This window comes from Acartia tonsa, chromosome 1 (genome assembly GCF_053477335.1).
Source record: "Acartia tonsa isolate MP-2025a chromosome 1, ASM5347733v1, whole genome shotgun sequence".
NCBI classification, from domain to species: Eukaryota; Metazoa; Arthropoda; class Copepoda; order Calanoida; family Acartiidae; genus Acartia; species Acartia tonsa.
Genome location: NC_137260.1, coordinates 8,588,601 through 8,612,800, shown reverse-complemented (window position 1 = coordinate 8,612,800; position 24,200 = coordinate 8,588,601). Strand labels below are relative to the sequence as shown.

General features: G+C 34.0%; 4 protein-coding genes across 4 annotated transcripts in view; all 4 read left to right on the top strand.

Annotated features, from left to right (window-relative positions):
- Nucleotides 1–1,978, top strand: part of Ssrp (structure specific recognition protein) — a 207,279-nt gene extending 205,301 nt beyond the window's left edge. Inside the window, exons 14-16 of the mRNA XM_080151200.1 lie at nt 487–602; nt 886–1,062; nt 1,407–1,978. Of these exons, the coding sequence (XP_080007326.1) occupies nt 487–602; nt 886–1,062; nt 1,407–1,649 (536 nt within the window). The 3' untranslated portion in view covers nt 1,650–1,978. The remainder of the gene's footprint in view (nt 1–486; nt 603–885; nt 1,063–1,406) is intronic.
- Nucleotides 1–12,523, top strand: part of ND-24 (NADH dehydrogenase ubiquinone) — a 217,824-nt gene extending 205,301 nt beyond the window's left edge. Inside the window, exons 2-6 of the mRNA XM_080151577.1 lie at nt 9,190–9,298; nt 9,557–9,665; nt 9,965–10,052; nt 10,478–10,557; nt 11,877–12,523. Of these exons, the coding sequence (XP_080007703.1) occupies nt 9,198–9,298; nt 9,557–9,665; nt 9,965–10,052; nt 10,478–10,557; nt 11,877–12,227 (729 nt within the window). The 5' untranslated portion in view covers nt 9,190–9,197 and the 3' untranslated portion in view covers nt 12,228–12,523. The remainder of the gene's footprint in view (nt 1–9,189; nt 9,299–9,556; nt 9,666–9,964; nt 10,053–10,477; nt 10,558–11,876) is intronic.
- Nucleotides 1–24,200, top strand: part of LOC145312037 (uncharacterized) — a 242,459-nt gene that overhangs the window by 205,306 nt on the left and 12,953 nt on the right. The window contains exons 2-9 of the mRNA XM_080151163.1: nt 12,525–12,601; nt 13,541–13,661; nt 14,034–14,110; nt 14,369–14,461; nt 14,890–15,005; nt 15,458–15,558; nt 16,094–16,212; nt 16,502–17,140. Of these exons, the coding sequence (XP_080007289.1) occupies nt 12,545–12,601; nt 13,541–13,661; nt 14,034–14,110; nt 14,369–14,461; nt 14,890–15,005; nt 15,458–15,558; nt 16,094–16,212; nt 16,502–17,140 (1,323 nt within the window). The 5' untranslated portion in view covers nt 12,525–12,544. The remainder of the gene's footprint in view (nt 1–12,524; nt 12,602–13,540; nt 13,662–14,033; nt 14,111–14,368; nt 14,462–14,889; nt 15,006–15,457; nt 15,559–16,093; nt 16,213–16,501; nt 17,141–24,200) is intronic.
- Nucleotides 3,267–9,189, top strand: LOC145312159 (uncharacterized). The gene is made up of 9 exons (XM_080151324.1): nt 3,267–3,475; nt 3,660–3,784; nt 3,889–4,074; nt 5,945–6,010; nt 6,370–6,455; nt 6,907–7,006; nt 7,285–7,436; nt 7,727–7,829; nt 8,496–9,189. The coding sequence occupies exons 1-9, from the start codon at nt 3,313–3,315 to the stop codon at nt 8,667–8,669; spliced, it is 1,155 nt and encodes a 384-aa protein (XP_080007450.1). The 5' UTR covers nt 3,267–3,312; the 3' UTR covers nt 8,670–9,189.

Genomic DNA, 24,200 nt, shown 5'->3' with positions numbered 1-24,200 from the left:
GGGGCAACTTTAAGTAAAATTGGCGATCTTTTATATGCCCCCCAAAATTTAATTTTGTAGGAGTAGATCTTTTGTAGTTGTAGACCTTTTGTAGAGTAGATATTTTGTAGGGTTAGACCTTTTGTAGAGTAGATCTTTAAAAAGTTGTAGACCTAATGTAGGAGTAGATCTTTTGTAGTGGTAGACCTTTTGTAGGGGTAGACCTTTTGTAGGGGTAGACCTTTTGTAGAGTAGATCTTTTGTAGGGGTAGACCTTTTGTAGAGTAGATCTTTTGTAGGGTTAGACCTTTTGTAGAGTAGATCTTTTGAAGGGTTAGACCTTTTGTAGAGTAGATCTTTTGTGAGTTAGACCTTTTGTAAAGTAGATCTTTTGTAGGGGTAGACCTTTTGTAGAGTAAATCTTTTGTAGGGGTAGACCTTTTGTAGATTAGACCTGTTGTAAATTTGACCTTTTGTAGCCAAGCATTTATTCCTGATAAATTTCAGGTGGAGGTGAGAGGAGAAGCAAGAAGAAGAAGCTGACTAAGCTGCCGGGTCAGCCTAAGAAACCAATGTCGGCCTACTTCATGTGGCTACAGGCTGTTGGCAGAGAAAAGATTAATGTAAGTTTAATATTTTTACAGTATGTCTTCGAAACCGGTAATTATCCGCTGGATTAGAACAGGTTCTCAGTCATAATGAATATTACAACATTTTTCATTTTGATATCCGTGGAAATCTGACTTTAATACGATGCGATAATTAACTTACAATACCGTAAAAATGTTATGACAACTGTTACTTCTTTCCATTTAAAACGCTAATTTTATACAAAAATATTTGATGACATTTTTTTAAAGAATAATAACGATAAAGTTAAATAACAAGAATTATTTTAATTTTTAGGAAGAATTCCCTGGACTCAAAGTTACGGAAGTTGGCAGGAAGAGTGGAGAAATCTGGAGGGAGATGTCAGACAGTGAGAAGAAAGAGTGGGAGGGCAAGGCCAAGGAGGCGAAGGAGCAATACGACAAGGATTACAAGGAGTGGCTAGAGAATGGCGGAGAGGAGGCTATGGCGGAGGTATTATAGAGTAGCTGTGCTACTTATAAATTTATTAATAACAAGCGGTTACGCGTCACTAGAGGACTCAATGAGAATGGAAAGAATTTTCGAAACCTATTAATATCCGTTGGATTAGAACCGGTTCTCAGTTATATGAAAAATTGTGCATTTTTATATCCGCGGAAAGCTGTTAATAAAACTATGCGATAAATAACTATTCTTAAACATAAGTAATGGGTCATATTTTGTGAGATAGTGGGTTATAGGTACCATCACTCGAAATATATATTTTAAAAATTCCTCACAGACAGATTTAAGTCTTACATTTTTTTACATCTTGATTTCAACTTTTCTAATTTCAGGCTAAAAAATCCGCCAAGAAAGCAGCAAAGGGTGGTGGCGACAAGCCCGCCAAATCACCAAAGAAGAGTTCAAGCAGCAAGGCCAAGGCGGCGCCGACCGGTGGTACCGGCGGTAGCTTCAAAAGCAAAGAGTTTATTGACGACAGCGACAGTGATAGTGATGGCGGTGATAAGAAGAAGTCAAGTGATAAGGATGATAGCGACGCTGAAATGAAGAGTGAAAGCGGCGGCGGCAGCGATTAAGAACAAACAAACTCAAATTCTCTCTTCTACCATTGTAGAAGATGTATAACATACTTTAAATTCCTTATGTACCTTATTTTTTAAAATCATTTTTAGAAGAAGAAAAATCACTAAAACAAAAATATGTTTTCAGTTTGTGATGTTTTAGAAAATAATGTGATTTGAAATCTAAAATTATTCAAACAGAATTAAAAGATTCATTTTTTATGAAGAAAAAAAATACGCCAACCGGTTCAGTTAAAGTTTTTGAAATTAATGTTTAAGAATAGAAATCTCAATTTTTATGATTTATATGACTCGCATTTATAATAAACAAATTATTTAGATAATTTATCTTGTGTTATATTTTCTGTAATAAGGGTTTGTTCGTTCACTACAAGAGGAAATATATTGTCATGGGCTTAATTAAGGTTGCTGTTGTGAATTTGGAGTGCCATTAAAAAGGGGTAGTTTCACAATGCGTATATGTTTTTAAAATTAGTGATAGTATAGGATTTTTTCTTTTTGTGAGAATATTTGAATTATTACAACCGAATAATTTTTTTCTGTCATAAAATTTTATAAATATAAGGACCGGATTATTGATTTTCAGTTTCAATATTTGCAATTATCAAGTGTACTTCAACATATTAGGATGACTCCAATTTAAGTGATATTCAAATGTTGATTGCTGTATTAAATTCACAGATAAAATCTTGTAATTTACACAACGAAATTTATTCCCGAAATGGTAACATTTTACATAATATATTCTATAAATGAGGTGTGTGTGTAGCCATTGTTTCTTAGTGTTTGGACCTAAGTAGTCATGGAGAAGGACGAGACACTTTTGTATAGCCACTAGGGCTATCACTTCCTGGACATCTCTCTTTATAAAAAAACAACCTTGAGGACTTGATTGTTTTGTTTACCTCTCATCTTTGGAGTTTCACTTACCGAGGTTGCGTGAATATTCAGAGAAAGTCGCCTTTCCGTATAAGGAAAGCAGCGTAAATAATGGATTGCGGCATTCTAAACTATAACTGCGCGACAGTGTAATTTTCCATCTTGTGTAATATGATTTTTGTAATTTTTAGCTTAATTTTCATAACAAATGCTAAGTGTTATATCTAAAATTGTGAATTATAGAAGTTTTCATAGAATTGAAGGACTTTAAAGTAATTAAGCTGAAGTTTTAGCTTTAAAACTAGCTGAAAATGAATTTTATGAATGTGTTAATTTTCTAACATTTGAAGGTTTTCTACAATTTTGTATTGGTCTATTATGGGTATTTATCTAATTGTTCGTAAAACTATAAAATAATCTATTTGTTGTTTCTAAGACAATAATAATACTTTATCGTTATAATTTACACTTCACGTTCTTTACCGGTTCTCTTGCAATAGCAATGCTTTATATATAAAGCTAGATACGTATTTTCCAACTATGCAAGCTACCTAAATCTTTCAGATTGAATTTGCAAAGTAGATCGGTACTATTGCTTCAAGTATAAAATCTCAATTTTTTACTAGGTATATTTATTTTGAAGCAAGTTAGGTAGTTATACTAAGGCGCACGAACATAAAACAGATTTTATGCTATAGACCTTGTAGTTGTTTTCGGCGGATGGTCTTATATCAATTCTGATTGAATATTTTAAAAATTTCAGACTTAAAATCTCAAAATGTCAGGCCGTGGTCGTGGTGGATCCAATAAACCGCGAAGTGGCGGCGGTAGTATGGCCGGAAGCTACGGAGGCGGCGGCTATGCCGCTGCTTATGACAGCTCTTACAGTATGGGGGGTTACGGCGGTTTTGGCGGTGGTTACGGACAAGATTATACTCAGGGATGGAGAATTATATAATTATAACAGCAGTGTTTTCTATCTTCGTCCTCCTATAGGCTGATTGCCCCTTAATTTCTTAAAAACTTTATTGACTCTTCATCACTAGTAACTCTTTTGGCTTAAATTGTGGAAATGCTAAATTAATCACTTGACCTTTGAACTATAGTTTTCTCTTTGTCCACAGGACAGTTTCGGTGGATTCGGAGGGGGAGGTTATGGCATGGGAGGCACCCTCAGTGCCATGGGCCACACCCAGGGAGGTATGGGTATGATGGGCAATATGGCCCAAAAAGAACCAGTTACCCCTAAGGTAGGTATTATTATAATGATTTTTATATAATTTTTGTTTGTTGAATGTTATTGATAAACAAAAAGTTTTTTATATTTTAAAAGGTTACCAACATATCTTTTAAGGATATCACAACCACTCTGGGAAAGCGTCCCGCCTTCAAGCTGCGCAAATCAATCCACCCCAAGTCCCCACTGTTGCTCCTGAACGAGTTGATGACGGGCAGGGGTAAGGTGACCTACGAGTTCTACGATGTCCCCATCAGGGAGAGGGAGAGAAGGGCTTGGTATCATGGAGTTGATTTTAATGCTGTAAGCTTTTATATTGATCTTAATTTAAGTATCATGTACACACTAACTTTAGGTGGGTTCTATAGTCGGAACTGTGATCACAGTTCTATCACATTGCTGTTCTATCACGGTATCTCACATTGCAGTACCTCGGGCGGCCATTTTTGTGTGTCGGTGCGTTCTATAAACATTACTGTGAGATGTAATACGGTAATATGGAACCGTGATAGAACAGCAATACTGCAGCTGTCAACAACAACAAAATCAACAACAAGAACTCATAAAAATGGAATATTAACCAAATGTCGTATTCATATTAGGTCATTTTAGCTTAATTTTTTTAAGTACAGAAAATGAAAAGGGAGAGGGGGAAAGGAAAGCCCCCCTAACACCCCCCTCCCCTTAAATTTTTTTACTCAATTATAGATTATTTTTTTTCCAATGAAATATTTTATCTCCAAAAATTTTTTAAAAATTATTTAATTATCAAAATAAAAAAATAAAAAAATATCTAGTTTTGAAAAATTAGACCTGTAAATTATTTAATTTTTTTTTATTTAAATTTTTTTATCCCCTGCAAAGAGATCTTTTATAAATGCCCCGTTTTTTCATAATAAATCATGCTTTCAATGCATGATTTTTTGTTTTGTTTACAATTTTTTCGTCTGTAAAAGTAGGAATTTTGACAGCTTTTGATAGCTTATTCTGTGAGATGCTGCTCATCTCCCTGATCCACCTGTGATATCTACAGCAATGTGAGATGACGTCATAACAGCGATATGTTACAGCGATTGCGTATACCGTGAAATGACTTCTGAACGTCTAGCGTCAGATTTTTGTTGTTGATACCGTATTTGCAGCTGTTGATACCGTAACAGTTTTGTTTATAGAACCCACCTTTTGTTAACTAATAACTTTGCACAGCTGATGATAGCTCAGCAGAACGCATAAAAATGCCGCAACCAAAACAAAACATACGCTATAAAGGATATAATAAGATATATATTTATTGCTCTTATTTAAGCATTTTTACATTTTTTTTTTCACAAACGTCTTTGTTCTTAATGAAAATAATATTTTCTGAAATAAAAAAAAATTTTATTAAGTAAAAGTATAATTTTTATGGGCCTTAATATTACAAACTTTAACGTTAAAATTAATACCTTCACAATGGAAATTAAAGTTTATATTATTTTTCCAGCCAAAGAAAAGAGAATAATAAACCTAGATTTGAAATTTTTATTTCAAACAAATAACTCTAAACTAGCATAAATATGCATTAAAAAAAACTATAATTTTATAATATAATAATTTTCTAACGATTTTTAGTTTTTTCCTTTTAAATCACAATAGAAATAAATATTCTTGTCAAATACATTCTTATTCTTCAAAAATATTGAAAAAGTGAAAATATAATTTTCTGGAATATATTTTGAAGTGAAAGTTTTACGGCAACCCTGTAAATATATTAAAAAAATAATTTTTAAGTATACTATACTTTTACTAGTAAGTACCACTATAATTTCAATGTTAAAAGCAATTTATTCATTTTTAAAATTTTTATAAAAAAAATTTAAGTGGCAACCTGGTTTTGACAAAACTGTACGCGTGTACGCGGCATTAGCGTGCACGACAATAACCGGGTTCGATGTCCACACGTGCAACACCACGTTTACAGTCAATTTAGGATTAAATGTTGTGTAATTATTTTAAATCAAGGGACTTTAGAATTATATGGTATGACAATAATATCTACTAATTTTATTATCGGCGAACTCTGTTTTCGTTCTACTTGTGCAAACAAAGCTTCTGTGTGTACCTATTTATTATAAAGTTTAACAATTTATAAAACATTTGAAATTCATTTAATTGTTTTAACTTGTATTCTTAGATTGGTGATTTTGACTGTGTATGTGTAGTTAATGGTAGTAGATATGCTGGAGATGGTCTCAATAAGGTAAATATATCTCCGGTAATATCTTCTGGGTTAGATCCGGTTTTTAGCCAAAAAAAATTACCCAAATTGTTTGGGGGGGGGGGGGGGTAAAACTAAATAACCCCTCCTAAATGGTTGGGGTAAATTTTAAATGGAATGGGGCAAAATGAAAAAATTCGTTTGAGTGGTTGGTGTAATCACTCCCCCCCTCCCCTTGGACGTCCTTGAATTCACCATTTAAATTTTCAAGTTTAATGTGTTCTATAAAAGAATATTGTACAATTTAGTAGGAGATAGGATGACCTACAACAACCTTGTTGTTTTTTAATTAATCTGATATATTAGTATTACAAGAATAAAAGTGTATCCTACTTTTTTAGAATGACGCTCGTTTGGTGGCCGCTGAAAATGCCATCAAGGGTGAAATTGTGAAAAGATGCGATGAAAATTATACTTGCAAACAAAAGTAAGTATTAAGATAGATATTTAAGTCTATTAATATTTATTAAAACTTATTAGCTTAAGTTTTATACTTTCTTCAAACTGAAACCGTTTTATAATTGCCGCTACTCTAATGATTAGGGTATGTCCAATGATTATTGTTGCGCTACTTTTAGATAAATAATCCTTATTAATGTTTAACATAATCTTCATTGTTTTTGCCAGTATGGCTTCAAAACCGATTAATATCCGCTGGATTTTAATCAGTACTCAGCCATATTGAGAAAAATCCTATTACAGACATTTTTCCACAAATAATATAATATTATAATAATAATCATGAAATAAATACCAGTTTTGTTGGCCCAGGCCTTTGGCCACTCGGTGCTAAAATAGCTGGTTTTAATCTTATAATTTTCCATTTTATCATCCGCGTAAAACTGTCTATAATACGATGCTATAAATATTTATTCAAGGATGGCAAGTGAGGATTACTGTCCATGGCCTATAATTGCAAGTTTAGCTCTGTACAAGATGTACGAACAATGGCAACAACAAGGATATGTTATGCCAAAGGTAAACAAATTTATTAATTATTTAGGAATTGCGGTCTTTTAAAGAGGCCGCGGGAGGGGGGGGGGGGGGGTATGAGTTATTATTTAAATTTACATAAAATGTTAGATATGAAATTTTAGTTATCATATTTTTAGAAACAACTGTTTATTTCTTTTATTTAACATTTTTATTGTTTTTTTTTACTTTTCTTAAAAATCGGCCGTACAGTAGGTTTTATTCTTTTTTTGGCTGTTTATTTTTAACGTTTTTCATTAGTTTTAATAATCTTGATTTTATAGGAATTAATTACCATGCCCAACGAAAATAACGAAGTAAAGGGCAAACTAGCACCTCCTGGAACCGCAGGTGCTGGAGGCTTGGCCGGCACCTGGATGGACAGAGATGACCCAGAGAAACCTCCACTGGCTAGAGTTAATGAAATGATGGCTAGGTAAAATTAAAAATAGATTTTTGAAGAGATTATTCGAGAATTTTCAAAAAGTACAAAGAAACAATATAACACAATACAACTAAGTTTTGGCAATTAAAGAAACTCTTTTTATTAAGAGGCTATGGTGTAGGAAAAGATGTGTTTTTTTATAATTTCGGTTATTTTTGTGTCTAGGCCTTAAGGCTCCGATCCTTCAGTTCATGTGAATTTTGACGAAAAAAAACTTTTTAAACCTTCAGTTAGGTATATATTTCTATTTTCAATATTTCTTTAGCTGCTTCTATCCTTAGGACTGGAATTCAAGGCGAATATACCCAGACCGATGAGACAGAAATTAATGGAACCAAAATGTTCACCATGCAACTTGTCATTGATGGACGTCATGTTTATAAGGTAAGGAAAGGCATGAACCTAGATAAATAAGAGTTTAGCTAAAATGTTAGAGAAACAAATACAAAAATATATTTAGACAGATTATCTTAATTATGAAGTAGTAAGACTTTGCTAAAGTTTAAGATTTCCATGAATAATGAACCGATTGAGTTCTCCAATTTAGGTAAGCTTCACATTTTTACCAGTGATTTTAGGTTATTTCATTTCTATATACCATGGGATGGTTAGATATTAGACTAATTTTTTAATCGTCAAATACTGAGCCTCAAGATGCGAAGGGTGCAGGAACTAGTTTATTTTAAAGAAATACTTTTGTCAAATTACTGTACCCTTCTTCTCCTAACAGGGGTGAATATTCTGCACAAGATTTTTTTTTCCCCTGCTGCAAATTTTTTTTATTTTTTTCCCCTCCAACTTTTTCCAGCAAGAAAGGAAATAAAATGTTTTTCAAAACTCTTTATTTTATTCATAGTATCCCCCCTCCCACATATTCTTTAAGTTTTTTTCACCAAAAAGGAGAGAAAAATGGAAAAAAATGATTTCAGTTCTCTTAATTTTTACATTTTTTTTCCCCCCAACCACATATTATTTATCCCCCCCCCCCTCCCTTCAGCAGGGTCAAATTTGAAAATATACACCCCTGTTTCCTAACCTAACTATTTTAAGGCCTCTGCCAAGAGCAAGAAGCAGGCCAAGCAGGATTGCGCCGTGGAGGCCATTGCACAGAGCAGCAAGTGGTACAATCCCAAGCCCAAGAAGACCAGAGAGGAGAGGGACAAGGAGAAGAAAGAGCAAAGAGAGGCCAACCAGGAAACAGCTATGGATACCAATGATGAATAAATGTCACGAAGCAATTAAGCCAATCATTTTTACTTATGTATTTACAAATTTTCAAGAAATACACTATAAAAATAGAAATAGGGATAATGTATTGTTAACTAAAAGAAAACAAATTATTCTTCAATAAATAGATCATTTACGATCATTTACTTAATCTCATTTACTTGTCCCTCAACAAAAATTAAACACGAGAAATAAAAAGCATTTTGCAATCATTGTTTTGGTCTACTATTATCCGAAAAACCATGAAAGTGTTTGGCTGCTCTGTGAGCAAATTCATCTTGAAAAGTATTTGTACATTTTTTGTCAGGGTCTATTTTAATAATTTGGATTATGTATACCTAATTTTTTTTACTTTTTTAATTTGCACTTTTTAATTGATTTAAAGGCCCTTTTTTTGTCAAAAAAAATATGATAATGTTGTAATTTTGTACCTCAATTTTTTTGTACACTTAAAAATATTCTTGTTATGTTGCATTTTTGACTGTATTAATAATAATAACTGGATGTAAAATTTCAGCAGACACAATGTTGGCTAAGAGTCTGTTAGGATCTCTTGTCCGCGAGTCTAGACGTGCGCTCAGCACTAGCGCAGCTAGGACTGGCGGTGGGGGTCTTATGATTCACAGGTAGATAGATAAATAGACTGAAATATTAAAAATTAACAAGTATAGTCACTGATAATAATTAGATAAATTTATATTAGATGGACAGACAGCTATTCTTATTAATAGACGAAAGATGATTACTGATAACAGAGAGACAAACAAACAGTCAGACGGTCTGACAGAAAAACTTATTAATAGAATGACAAGAAAATTAAATGATAGGCATAGAAATGGATGAACGAAAGAGTAATTCTAAAACTTGAATTGGCCTTTTTTCAGGGACACCAACGAAAACAATTCTGAGACCCCTTTTGAGTTTTCTGAAGAGAATAAGAACAGGGCCAATGCCATTATGTCAATCTACCCTGAGGGTCATAAGAGGGCTGCGGTAGGTCTTTTTTTTATTGTTGTTAAATTATAATAAAAGCTAAAACATTTCTGTTTATATCTACAATTTATGTCAAAAAATAATCCTGGAAATTTTAACAATCTGTAGAGGTTAATTAGTAGATGAAACGTTTGAACGAACACTTAACTTAAAAAAACTAACTAATAAAAAGTCCCCAAGTTGTAAAACCAACCAATAAGAAAACTTTAAGGACTAGTGTAATAAACAGCCCATTGTCCCCTATCTCTCTGGCTTTATTCAAACCTTGAAATTGAATATTTAAAATGAATATATTCTAGGTTATCCCCCTGCTTGACCTTGCCCAGCGCCAGAACGGTGGTTGGTTGCCCATCAGTGCCATGCACCACGTTGCTGAATTCATTGGAAAGTGTTCATTCTTGTTTTTTTCATGTTCCGAATACAATGGTCCTATGAAAAATGAACTATTAAAGTAGGCTAGACACAAGAAGGGATCTAAAGGAATAAGACAATGGCCGAATAATTTATGTACATTGTACATCCCAAATCATGATACACAAAATTACCCACTGTGTAGATTCAATTAGTGGTTGAAACTTTTGAACACTCAAGTTAATAAACCAACAAAAAAGATTCATTAAAATTTCCCAAAGATGTTAAGCCAACGAATAAGAAAACGTTAATATGAAATTTTTGAGACTTGTTTAATAAACAGCTTAATGTCCCCCCCCCCCCCCCTGAGACAATACGGACTATTTTACTTCAATATTTAAGCTAATAATTTTTTTAGATAGTTTTAATTTTTTGAATGAACTTTTACCGCCAAACAGGAATGCCGCGTATGCGTGTGTACGAGGTTGCCACTTTTTACACCATGTTCATGAGGAACCCCGTTGGTAAATATCACGTCCAGGTTGGTACATTAAATTCTATTTATGGATTTTATTTTAAAACAAAGTTTTATTTTTCCCCTATGTTCATTGTTCATTTTGACATTAAGCTACTCTAAAACTTATCTGATTCTTTCTGTGTGTCTTGCTGACATTACTTTCAACATGTCTTCTCGCTCTTTCTATCTCCCTTCCTAACATAATGTTATTTCCTTAACTTTTCCTTTGCGCATTTTTTGTCTATCACACACAGATATTAAATCCCTTTTGCCCATCTGAAAGGGATAGTTCTATGAAGTGTATTTAAAGAGTTAAGGTACTTAGAGTAGTGAACTTTTATATGTCTTAGTAGAATATATTAGGCATTGGATAGATATGATTATATGTTAAAGAATTTTTAACATTGACCAGACCAAACTTTTTTTATTTGACAATAACGAAAAAAGTTAAAGAGATTTGCCACATAAATTACATGAGAATGGTCTACTTTTTTCCAAATATGTATAGCCAAAACACCAATTTTAGATAATCTTTTTCCACATATTTCACAAGAGTTATAAAAAAATTGAACAGGGGTTCCCCTTGGGACAAGTTACTTAAAAAACATAAAAAATAACGTCAGGTTCACTATAGAACAGGTTTTCTATAAATTCTTTTTAAAAAAATAAAGAAAACCGTCCGGTTTACTTACAATATAAACATTATCTCACGCGGAAATACCAACTAACCATACAATATATATATATATAAAAAGACCATTCTCATGTAATTTATGTTGCAAATCACTAACTCTTTTAGATATTGTCAAATAAAAAAAGTTTGGTCAGGTCAATGATAAAATTCTTTATCACAATCATATCTATCAAATGCCTAATATATTCTACTAAGACATATAAAAAGATCACTACTCTAAGTACCATACTGAATATTTTATTGGTCATTCTTTGTTGTTATGTGTATTTTGTTGTATAAAAAGTTTAAAGTTCTATTAACTAGTAAATGCTATCTAAAGTTGTACTTATGACAAAAAAGTTTTTGCCATATATAACACGCAACGAAGTTGAAAATAAAAATGAAAAACTCATTTTTTAAGGAAAATCCCTGGTAAAATCTCTTAATTTTAATCAATAACTTTATATTATGCACTACTACGTTATTTAAAATAGAAAAAACTTACAGTTCACTATTTTTTTTTAAATGCACTTCGTGAAACTATCCCTTTAATAAGTTTTTTTCTTGTCTTTTTTATAACATTGATTGTTATATTCTTAATGATTACTAACTTATACACGGGATTGTAATTGATATTAGATCAAAATTATTGTGATTGTTCCTTTTTTAGATTTGCACAACCACCCCCTGTTGGCTGCGTGGCTCTGACGAAATTTTGAAAGCCATCAAGGAAAATCTTAACATTAAAGTTGGCGAAACCAGCGCCGATAAAATGTTCACCCTCTCCGAGGTGGAATGCCTTGGCGCATGTGTGAACGCTCCTATGGTTCAAATTAACGATGATTACTATGAAGACTTGACCGAAAAGGACATGCACGAGATTTTGGAGGACCTTAAGGCCGGTAAAAAGCCGCCAGCAGGCCCCAGGTCCGGCCGTTATGCCGCTGAACCTTTTGGCAAGCTGACCTCCTTGACTGAAAAGCCTCCCGGCCCCGGTGACTTTGTCAGAGCCGATCTTTAGATTTTTTCATGCAGAACAATTTTAATTGCTTGGTATTATTACTAAAAAATTAATAAATTACCCGAAAAATATAAAAAATTCTAAGAACTTTAATGGACAATTGAAAACATTTGATTTTTCAGTAATAGTACCTATTTTTAAAAGGAATAAGTTGATGATGTTAAAAGAATGTTTTATTATTATACAATATAATAAATATACACCTGCTGTTTTGTTGTAGTCATACACCAATTTAAATAAAGTTATATATTTAGTTTGCATCTCTTTATTATTAGTTTAATTTAACTGGTTTCAGATCTGCAAATGAAAATTTGAAAATGGATGAAAAAGAGAATGATGAGAAGGTTGTTGATACTGAAAATGATGAAAAAGCAGTGAGAAATATTTTTTTTATGCACCTTACACCTTGCTTGCTTAGATAAATTCACATTTCACAAATGTTTCGTACTGATTTAGCGCATCGTATCATAGACAGCTTACCGCGGATATTAAAATGAAAAATTATATGATGAAAATCAGATCGGGCCTTCGGCTCCTCCGTTCTGTCAAAACTGGTATGAATATTATGATTTTTATTTTACTATTCTTAGAAAACTGGCTATAATACAATACGATACACGATTTTTCAGTAAGACTTAGAAACGTTTCTAATTCGATGATCGGTTTTGAAGCCATACTGGAAAACACATTTAATGCATTGCACTGTGTTAATTTCTTAAGTGGACGCGCACCAACTATTGCACTGTGTTTTGAAGAGTGAAGCTACTCTAAAACTTGTTCGTTATTTCGTTTGACCTCTATATTTATACTGTAAATAAAAATAAGGTTAATAAAAAATAAATGTGAAAGGTGAAACAATCGGTCTATCCGTTAACGAGATGTTTTGAAACATACAATTACACTGCACTCCTGCCACTTCATAAAATGAAAAAGTTACATATTATAGCGATTTAATACGTCAATATTTAAAGGCATTTTTAAGATTAAACATTAACATGGTTGTTATCCTATTGCATAAAGTAGAAAGTTTTTTTTGTCTGTAGCTGAAGATTTTGATTACTACTAAACCGATTTAGCTTTTCATTTTTTAGAAGCTTCACATATGACCCGGGATTGTTAAGTACTATTCAAATTTAACATTCAAGATTTTGGAACAGTTATAGACTATTTTTTGCTTTTCTTATCCCTTTTTATTGAGACTTACTAGATACTAGAGGTGCTACTGTAATTATAAAGTTAGATAATAGTTATTTAATGTATTGTATAATTGGACAGCTTTTTTAAACAAATGATAGGTAGATTTTCTTATTTAGGCTGAAAAGAAAAAATCTGGAGAAGGTGAAAGTACATCAGAAAAACTGGGTGAAACTGACAAAGATGATATTAATATTATGGAAACCAAAGATGCAAATAATGATTCTGAAGATAATGCAGGGAAGAATATTTCAACAACAAAAAAAGAGGGGGGGGGGGTAGTTTGGTTGCATCCATTTTCATGAGATACCAGCAATTTTATTTTAGGCGCTACTCCCTTAATTTAAGAGATAATTACATAAACTCTTTTTGGATGAGTCAATAACTACCACAATATTTGGTATCTTTTATAAAAACGGTATCTAATGACAATAGACGCAACAAACTCCCCCCTCTCCCCTTTATACAATAATTATCATTTTTTGCTCGTTTTAATGCACAATATCAAGATTTTAATAGGAATGAACAAAGAATATTCAAAATCAACTTATGTTGACGGGGATAAAAGTTTTCAAAATAAGTTTTCTTGTGATGAAATAATTCTTCTTGCAGAAATTGTTAAAGACAACTCAGATCTAATTCAGTTAGATGAAAGGTTATCAGCTGAAGAACTTATCAGTTATCATCAGGGATGTTTATTATAATGTCCCCTACCAATAAAAGGGAAACGTTTAACAGTCCCCTAAAAATAATCAAAAATTCAAATTGTGTTACCATTTGATACAAAAACCAATGTATCTTGATATTTATTTTTTACATGATAAAATATGCGCATTGCAGAGCTTCTTAAGAGTCGGATCAAAGGTTTATAGCAATTTGTAAAGCTTTTTGAAAAAAGTGTTTCTCTAAAAGGAATACTTGATAATAAACATTATATTAATTACCAGAACAAGAAGACTCAGAATGAAAGTTTACCTGGAACTGGTGTTTTCTCCATGAAAACTTTGAACTGGACTGGAGCCCCTTGGGAACAGGCAGAGGTATTTTTTTGTAGTTTTATCAGATTGACATATTAAAAGTATAATAAGCAAAGCATAGATGTATAATCCAGACAAATACCTGGCCCAAGTGGATGAGATCCTTTTTGTCGTCCAGCTAATTGCTTTTTGTTCCTTTGTTGGTACTCGGCAGTATTTATATTTCCTTCGCTATTTGCTGATTTCAAAGACAACATACAAAATCGGGATTGAGTCCCTGCCCTGAGGGGAGAGTTAATTATAGCTCATGACCCCTCTATTCTTTTTAATATTGACATAATATGTAGCCTAACAAAATAGTTAATCTTAAACCTGCCTACAAAGTACAAAAAAGGAAAACTTTAATAAGAGTGTATGTTTATTAGTATACCTATTAGGTACTATTCTGCACCTAGCTAAAATATCATCTTTATGATATCTGCCTTTTACAGATAGAGAGAAGGATTGAAAATTGGAGCAAACCTTTATCTCACCCCAGAGTGGAGACGAGAAGCTCTATGAATCATGGAGAATGGAGACCTGATATTGGAAAAGTTAAATTAAGCAGGTAAATAAAACTTTTCTGCCAGTTAAAAATACTAAACTTTGTTGATTTATCTTAGCATGCTATTGAATAAAGGAACTTGTAAGTTTAATAGAAGATTTCATTAGAAGTAGATCTATTGTATCGTTATATAAAAGCAACAGGATCTCAATTTGACTGTCTGTGTGTACCGACGGGTCTCGCTAACCGCTGAACCGATAAGGTTCTCCTTTTGAGTGTAGCTTCTCACAGGTCATGGGAAGGTTAACAGCTATTCTGGAGACGGTACTTCCACCCATTCACGAGAAATTCTTAAAAATCACAAAAAAAAAACATAACTAGCGCCGCCTAGCAGAAGTTTAGATAATTTTGTTAAATATCTGATCTTAACATTTAAACACATTTTCGTACACCTAGAGGCATGTAGTATTTGAATGTTTACGTAATCTAAGAATAGATTGATATTTTTTATGTAGGTGGAGTGGGAAAATGTTTGATTTTATGGGTACTGCTGTGGCAACCTGTTTAGAACTCTGGCCAGAGGAAGCTCTCTATTTGATGGAAGGTTCACAATTAGGTAGATTTTAAATCTTGTTTGATTATCAGATTTATCTGTTTAACAAGGATGACAATATTCATTGACACGAATCTCTAGAACAATACGGTAGATCTTATGAACATTAACACTTGCATTAGAGTTTCAGAAATTAACCAGCAGAATAAAAATTTAATGGTTAGGCCAAATTGTCTGTAAATTTGTTACAAAATTGCAGGTTGCTGTTTACAGACATATATACATTTTGATGACTTGATTATAGATATGCTTTGCTTATAATACTGTACCTTGTTGTCCTAGTAATCTAAAATCAACATGATTAAATATAACTACGGACTTTCTTATAACTATTATAGAGTTGGTATGCTTTCTAAATCGAACCTTGCTGTTACAGGAGTCACCAATCCCAAGTTTAAAATCGTTAGGACAATTCCAACATGTCTAAATTAACGACAAGAGCTATCCGTTACAACAGACGGATAGTCTTACAGATGGACCATAAATATAGAAAAACGTGTAGCTATCTAGAACTAAATTAATTTTATTTTTATTTTAGATTTAAAGTATGGAGATTTGTCGATGTCTTTACAGCAAGCGTACACAGCTCTCTTAACAGGGGAGCAGGCACTTGCAAGATATCTCATCTATGCTAAACTTGTAAAGCTTGGTTACAGGGTAAGGATTTGAGTTGTTACATATACAAAAATAAAACTAGTCCTCCAACGTTTTATATTAGCGTTTTCTTATTCGTTAGCTTATAAACTATGGAGACTATAGTTAATTTTGATTGGTTGGTTTATTTAGTTGAGTGTTCAAACGTTTCAACCACTAATTGTAATCTACAGAGAGGGTAATTTTGTATATGATTAACATTTGGGATGTACATCAATTTATTGGCCATTGTCTTATCCCTTTAGATCACTGGCTTTAATCACTAATTATATTTCATAACGCTTACTTTCAGGTTCTTAGACATCAAGGGGACTTGGGTATAACTGCTTATGAACGAGAAATTGGCATTGATAAATATGATAAAGTTAAGAGAAAAATTAAACCCCTGAAAGGAACACAAATAATTCTAAATGAAATTAATGGTGACTCCAAAAATATCCAAAATAAAGATAAAAATTTGGTAGAAAATGGTGATATTGAAAAGTGTAATGCAATTGAAAGCTGTGACAAAATATGTGATATTAAATTATCTGACTCAAGAGATAACATCAATGATGCACCAAACAAAGAGACAATAGCTCAACTGGATGGTGCTTCTGACTGTGATATTGATGAAGCTACGCCTGCTAAAAAGAGAAAACTTGACCCTAACGATGAAAACAAGAATAAAAATATTGGAGAAAATAATGATGAAAAAACTTCGGAAAGCGAAGATAAAGTTTCGGGGAATGATGAAAAATCCGTAGAAATTACTGAAAAGCTTTCCGAAAAACCTGATGAAAGCAATAAGAATACTGCTGTTATCACTGAGAACCCCGCAGAAACAACTAAAAATGCCTTAAACGAGTCCTCAGATGACGTTGTAATGCTGTCAAGTGACGATGAATATGTACAACCACCCTCTCCCAAATATAAAGTTCCAGAAGAAGAGGTTTGTTATTTTTATTAGCATAATCATTTACTTTACCACTTGGAATGGGATTGTCCGGTTTTAAAATTAAGTCGCGATTTCAGTAGGTAGGTACTCAATTTATTTATGAGCATGAGTACCTATATAGTTAAGTGAAAGAGACTGTACTTACTCTTGTTGATTGTTGTGTATCAACCAAGGACGGTACAGCCGCAACCTAACATTGTTCTCTGGAAGTATTAAAGATCACTTGTAATGGATGTAATAATCACAACATAAACGTTAACCCTCCTTATATCTGGAAATAAAAGATTTAAATTGTATTTAAGAAAAACATTAATATTGAATGAAATGAAATAAAAGAAAAGAATAAATACAAAAATATAAACAGAAATCACATAAGTATATTTGTTTGTTTAAATACAGAGTAAGACCTTTCTGTATGAAGATGGGTGCTGACTAGTTTAACAAGGATAGACTTTTCCTTGGCAGGTAAAGTAACAACAGGTAGGTACCTAGAATAAAGGACAATAAATATTTTTAACAAGGATATGTTTTTCCTTGGAAGGGAGATATAACAAAAATAGTTATCTGAAGGTATAAATGAAATATAGTTAAAACTACATTTCATTATATTGGTTCAAAAATTCTTTTTTTTTGAACTTTTAATAATTTTTTTTTATTATGTTTCTTTGTTCCTTCTTCTGAGAGCTTCAACTTGTTTTTGAAGACTTTCCACTTGTATTTGAAGGGAATCATTTACATCCTTTTCACAAGCAAGCTCATGTTTTAGATTATCTACTTGAGCTTTGAGTTCTGTGTCTCTAGGAGCAGCTTTGTTTTTCTGTTCCTCAAGACGTGATCTTAGGTATTTATTTTCTTCATCCAGGTTTTTAAGCTCATCCTCCTTAGCCTCTTTCTCTGACTGGAGATCATCTTTAAGCTTGTTGATTGATAGTTTCAGATCTTCGATTTTAGATTGATCCCTATCATATTGAGCTTTGTAAAAACTGAGTTTTTCTTCAGTTTTTACGTCTTCTTTGTCGATCTTGTTGATTTTAGCTTGATAAGCTTTAGCTAGCTCTTCATATTTGTTAATCTTACGACAAACTTCATCCTGATTATTCTTCAACTTTTTTGCTTGAGCATAGTTAGCATCAGTGAGGCGATCAACTTCAGCTTCATGTACAGTGATCATTTCATCCTTTTGGCGGATGGCCTTGCTCTGTAGGATGATTGATTTCTTTAGTTCTTGGATTTCCTTTTCCAAGTCATTGGGAGATGTTTGTGTCTCAACTTCCATAGAGTTTGGTATGAACACATCATCAACATTTTCATCAACTTCTTGGTGTTGCTGCTGGTTTTGGATTCTCAATTCATATAATCTGGCAGCCATGGTAGCCATGAAAGGATCAATCCAGCGGTTGTCTTGGTTTTGTTCTGTCATCAAGTATCCACTTGTGATTTCTAGTGGAATGGGCGCATCTTCTTCTCTAGCCTCAGTTTTGTCTCCATTGGCTCCATAGGTGTGGTGTCTGACTAACCCTTTTACCACGAGTTTTGTTCCAGCATCATTGAGAGTTTCCCCAAGACCTTGTTTTCTTGAGAACTGATGGTATAGAGAACCTCTAACTTGGACACGTCCTCCTCCAGCTGGTTTTGTGAGCCAAACATGTGTGTTAAAATGGTTGGTTCTGAGCCTGTCATTACAGGCTTTTAATCTGTAGTTCGCCACTTTGATATCATTCCAGAGGTGCTCCCAGGCTGGCGCATAGTGTATAGTCCCAAAAGTTAGGTGGACTTGAAAAATGGCATGGTTTAACTTGAACGCTGGGTTTCTCTCTTCTGGTGGTAGATTTTTCTGGGCTCTTTTCTCCAAAATGCTGTCGGTTAATTTTTCAGCAATCTTGATTACTCTGCTAGCCCCTAGTATAGGAAAGAACTTTTGGAAGATGAGAGCTGTTATGAAAGTGTTTTTCATAATGGGTGCATTTTCAATGGTTTGATTTATCCTGAAAACGATTTCTTGCATTGTGTTATCGCTCATAATGTGGACAACAATGGGCAAGATATTATTCTGATTCAGATTTAGATCAGTGTCACTTATAACAATGTGGTCTTCTCTATCATCCCTTATGGTCCTGAGGTCGAGTTCGATGTTGTTGGCGTTGGCAATCATTTCTAGGCATTTTTCCTTTTCATGATCCTTGTGAGATCTAGAGGAGTTTTGTTTTCCTCTGTGTCTTTGATTATCTCTGGAGTTGTATCTCCTGCGATTGTCATAAGCTTTGTTGCCACTATTTGATTTTTCTCTATTTCTTTCCTTTTGATGGGCATACTTTTGATTGGATCTTGACCGAGTTTCTTGGATTCCTGATGTTGAGCAAACTCTTCTTGGAGAGATATCATGGTTTGAAGTTTTGTTTCTAACTTCACTTCTAGCCCTTTTTGCTTTAGGTGATTCTTGAAGTGTCACCTTTTTAGAGGCAGAGTTTTGCCTCTCTGTTTGATCAGGATTTTGTTTTCCTGACTTGTCAGAATTGGTTTTCTTACTTTCAGGATGTTCTTTTCCTGAATTTTCAAGCGTTTCAAGCTCATCCGCCCACGATAGTTCCATTACATTATCACTGTCGGAATCACTATCAGGCATTTTTGAAAAAAAAATCGACGAGCTTGGAAAGTGAATAAATTCTGAAAAAAAAAGATATTATTTTCTTATGATTTCAGCATGAAAATTATTTATAGGAATCTTCCAGAAAAAAAAGTTGCGTTTTCAAATACTTACAGAATATGTGTACACTTTTACTAACAAACTTTTATTGAATTAGAGACTAAATTTTCTATAATTCACGATTATATATACTAACAAACTTTTACTGAATTAGAGACTAAATTTTCTATAATTCACGACTATATATATTGTAATTCGGAGTGGAAGGTGTATATATGCTGTTTACTAAGAAAATTGCTCCAAAGGGTTTATAAAAGTATGAAATATTTGGTTTAATTCACGGCTTTGGTAAAAAGGATTTGAGATGGCATGGGGTTCTGTGTACCCCTCCTTGTTTGAAAGTGTACACTTACAAACGTGGACAAATTTTCACCATATAAAAACTCCCTAATTTTTGTGACTAATTATTTTCACAAATGTGGTTTAAAATTGTTCGTTATAATTGTGATTTAAATTATAAATATTTACAATTATGATATATAGGTTTGTTTTTGCATTGAAAGGTTTCTTGGCTGTTTAATAAACCGTTATTATGCAATAAATTGTTATTCTTTGTTGCCGAAATGAAGGGGAATTTTTGTCGCGATAGAAATTGTCCAAAATTTTCAGTTGAATGCCGCGAATTTTGTTTTTCTTCTTAATGTCGTCTTGTTTACGAATTGGCAAAACTAAGGACTAATAGTGGGAGTCAATTTTTGGAATGTTCAAATAAAACGGGACATGAATAGGAGATTGGTTTTAAAAGATTAAAAATGTATATAGCACAATTTGGTCTGATTCCAAATATGTGCACCTTGTGCACCTATGCACTGAATGAAGGTTTGATGTACACTAGCTTTCTACTGAGTAAATTTTAACACAAAAATATATAAATTTTTTTGTTTTTGTTCTTTTTTTTAATCATTTTTTTTTAAATTTTTTTTTTTTGCATATACATTTTTTTAATATTTACAAATAACACATTTTTACTAAAATAGTTCTGCAGAGATGGTTCTTTTCTGTAGAAGTTTCTTGGCTTCAAAAAACTAAAAAAATATAAATAATCAGATAGGTCATATATTTGGTTTTAGGTGAAAACGTTGTGTTTGTTCTCAGTTTACATTGTAATTTATCTAGAAAGAAGATAAAGCTTGTTTTAGCAGGTCTGAAAAAAAGATAAGATAATGAATGTTGTTTTTCATTAGCGATAGTTTTCTTTTTTTTTTTGTTTACCACTGAACTTCAATGGCATCATTGTCACGGTCTTGTTTTGGATCATACGTCAGGACAAACTCAGATGTGTTGGCTGCTGCCATAGCATCTCCGAGGTAGCCAGTTTCTATGACTTCTAGCAGTTTGTTTCCTGACTTGCCTTTCTTGGTCATGCAGTCTACAATCATGTGCTCTCCTTCGAGCCAAAAGATCTTTTCAACTCTTTCTTGTTTCTGCATTTGCTTTACTGCAAAGATGTCTCTTCGTAGTCTTGGGTTGGAAACTGGTTTGTTGTTTCTGACTACTTCATAAGTAGAGTAGTTGTCAACTACTCCAAAGATTGGGAGTTGCACTCCAAAGAATTGTTTAGCAATTTGCTGAACACCTATTGCAGAGTTAAGAGCATCTTGCATGGCAAGTGTTTCTGCTTCGAGGGTGGAGAGTGAGGCTCGTTTTTGTTTGCCTCCTTTCCAGCATATTGGGGCTGCCATTCCTGTTTCTTTGTTGGCTACAAATATCATGTGAGCACCAACAGATTCTTCTTTATCGTTGATGTTTCCATGACTAGCATCACTGAATGCCCAGATCTCTAGATCTTCAATGTTTTTGAGATCTGGAAACTTAACTACAACATTAAGTTTCTGCAAACGTTTGATGCATTTCATAGCTTCCTTAATGTCGTCTACGGTCCCTCTATGAAAACGTGTGCTAAGATAGACCGTGTCATATGACATGTCTGGGCGAGTTGCTCTTACAGCCCAGTTGACTTTGCCCATTATTTGTCTCAGAAGGGTTGTTTCTTCTTCTGTGAGAGGGCTCTTGGACTGTTTGATCCTTTTTGAGTCTAGACCCTGGATTTCAATGCTTTTCAGGTAGTTTTCCTGATCCAGCAGGATTCCATCATCATTTTGTTTGATGTGGAAACCTGTGTAAGTGAACTCACCTGAGTCAGTGGATCCAACGACTAAGCCTTCAAGAAGTTTTGGCATGATATTGTTGTTGAAGTGGGTACTGCCAGCATGCATAAAATCATCTACATGTATGGCTGTTACTCCTTCAATGACATCATTCTCTTTGTAGTAGTACAGTGCAGGGTCTTGACTGCATTGTTCGAACCCTAGTTTATCGAACCTTGAATCTAGCTCATCATACCACTGTTTAGAAGCATCATTAAGGCCATACAGGCACTTGTTCAGTCTCCAGATCACTCCAGTTCTTTGTGCTTCTTTTGGAGGTTTGATTAGTACCTCTCTTTCAAGGAGTCTCCCTTGGAGAAACGCAGATTTGATGTCAGTGGATTGTATCTTCCACTTTTTCAAAGCTGCTGTCATGGGTAAGAATCTCATTGATGTAGATTGCACCGTTGGGGAATCTGATCTGACATTGCTTTCTTCTTCAAAGCCTCTAGCAGTTAGTCTTGCTTTTATTTCTCCTGCTTTACTGGTCAGAACCCATCTCGTGGAGATGGTTTCTTGTCCTTCATCAGGGATTTCTTCATATACCCCAAATTCATTGAGCCTTTCAATCTCAGTTAGCTTTGCTTGCATAGCTTCCGGAGATTTTGTTTTCTCTGGACTTACGATTGCTGCAAAGATTTCATCATGAATCCACATTGCTAGCACATTTTCATGCGTAGATTTCTTGAATTCAATTTTTGATGCATCAAAGGATATTTGTTCTCCATTATCCAGTATAATATTGTACCAGTGTTGGTTGACTCCTCCTTTTCTACCTGCATGACTTTTGACAACTGCAGTTGTCCACTTTCCATTGAGCTTGATTTCAATGACATCATCTTTTCTGAGTCTGATGGGTGTGTTTTCAGCTTGCTTTGTAGCTTTTGGTGGAATTTGCTGGGGAGTTGACGCAGTGTTAGGTTGTTGATTCGGCTGGGTTTGCTCAGTGTCTGATGTTTGTTGTTGATTCAGCTGGGTTTGCTCTGTATCTGGTGTTTGCAGAGGAGTTGTGTTCTCCACTTCTTCTTGAGTTGTTTCAGTGGGATTGGAGATGTTCTTTTCTCCATTTGTGATAGGGGAAGATGCTTGGTTTTCTTCCGTTGTGACAGTTGTATCATTGTTGTTCTCTGCATTTGTGGAAGGGCCAGATGTTTGGATATCATCATTGTTGGCAGATGTGTCAACATCTTCGGCATTAAGAGTCTTTGCAAGCTCTGTTCCTGCCTTGATGAGTCTGTTGGCACTGCATCTGTAAAAGTAGCTGCCACATCTGACAAAGATGACTTTGCCATCTTGGAAGACCACTTTTCCTTTGAACCACTTGTTCTCAAAGCCTGTTCTACGGAAATAGACCCAGTCACCGTTGTAGTATACGGTGTTGTTTGTTCTGATTTTGGCTTCCAGAGCAAGTTTCAGTTTCTTGCTAGCTTCTGATTTGACAAAAGCTTCTCTTGCTGCTTTCATGGACTCAATGTGGTTTTTGAGAGCTCCACTCATGTCCTCATCATCCCATGCGGGTAGAGGATCAGTGATGATGTTTGGCAGTTTAGGATTCTTTCCAAACATTATTTGATAAGGACTGAATCCTTGTACCATTAGCAAGGAATTTTTTGCTACCAAGGCCCATAGAAGTAGAGTTTCCAATGGCACTTTTGGAAAATCTTGCCGTAAGGCTTGCAGTATGTTGTCTACTGTTTCATGGTTTTTCTCACATGTTCCATTCATCCATGGAGAATTCGCCCCAGTAGTGCATACTTCTATGTTAAGTTTGGTCGATAAGTAGAGCATTTGTTCATTGTTGAATTCCCCTCCATTATCATGGATAAATTTGGTTGGGGTTCCCAGCCAGGAGATCCATTTTTCAAATATGGCATCTACAATTGTGTCTGGTTGTTTGTTGGGAATGATCTTTGCCTGGGTGAATCTTGAGAAAGTGTCAACCATGTACAGAATGTATTTTCCGTTCCTGAGCACTTTTAAGTTAATGGCAACAACATCATTGACATCTTTTCCCATTGTTAGAGCTACAACAGGAGTGTCTGGACTGCGGCGTCGCAAGACACATCCTTCACAGTTGCCAATGATCTTGTCAATCATGGCTGAGAAAGATGGATCCCATGAGTTGGCATGTTTCAGCAGGTCTATGAAAGCCTTTTTAGGACGATGTCCGATTTGGCTGTGTAGTTTACACAGGTTTTGAAAT

What these genes read in the sequence shown, in the direction of transcription:
- LOC145312159 (XM_080151324.1), top strand. Translation starts at nt 3,313, where the DNA reads ATGTCAGGCCGTGGTCGTGGTGGATCCAATAAACCGCGAAGTGGCGGC. An exon ending in CGGACAAGATTATACTCAGG is followed by an intron (nt 3,476 to 3,659) that starts GATGGAGAATTA and finishes TTTGTCCACAGG; the next exon opens with ACAGTTTCGGTGGATTCGGA. An exon ending in ATGGACGTCATGTTTATAAG is followed by an intron (nt 7,830 to 8,495) that starts GTAAGGAAAGGC and finishes AACTATTTTAAG; the next exon opens with GCCTCTGCCAAGAGCAAGAA.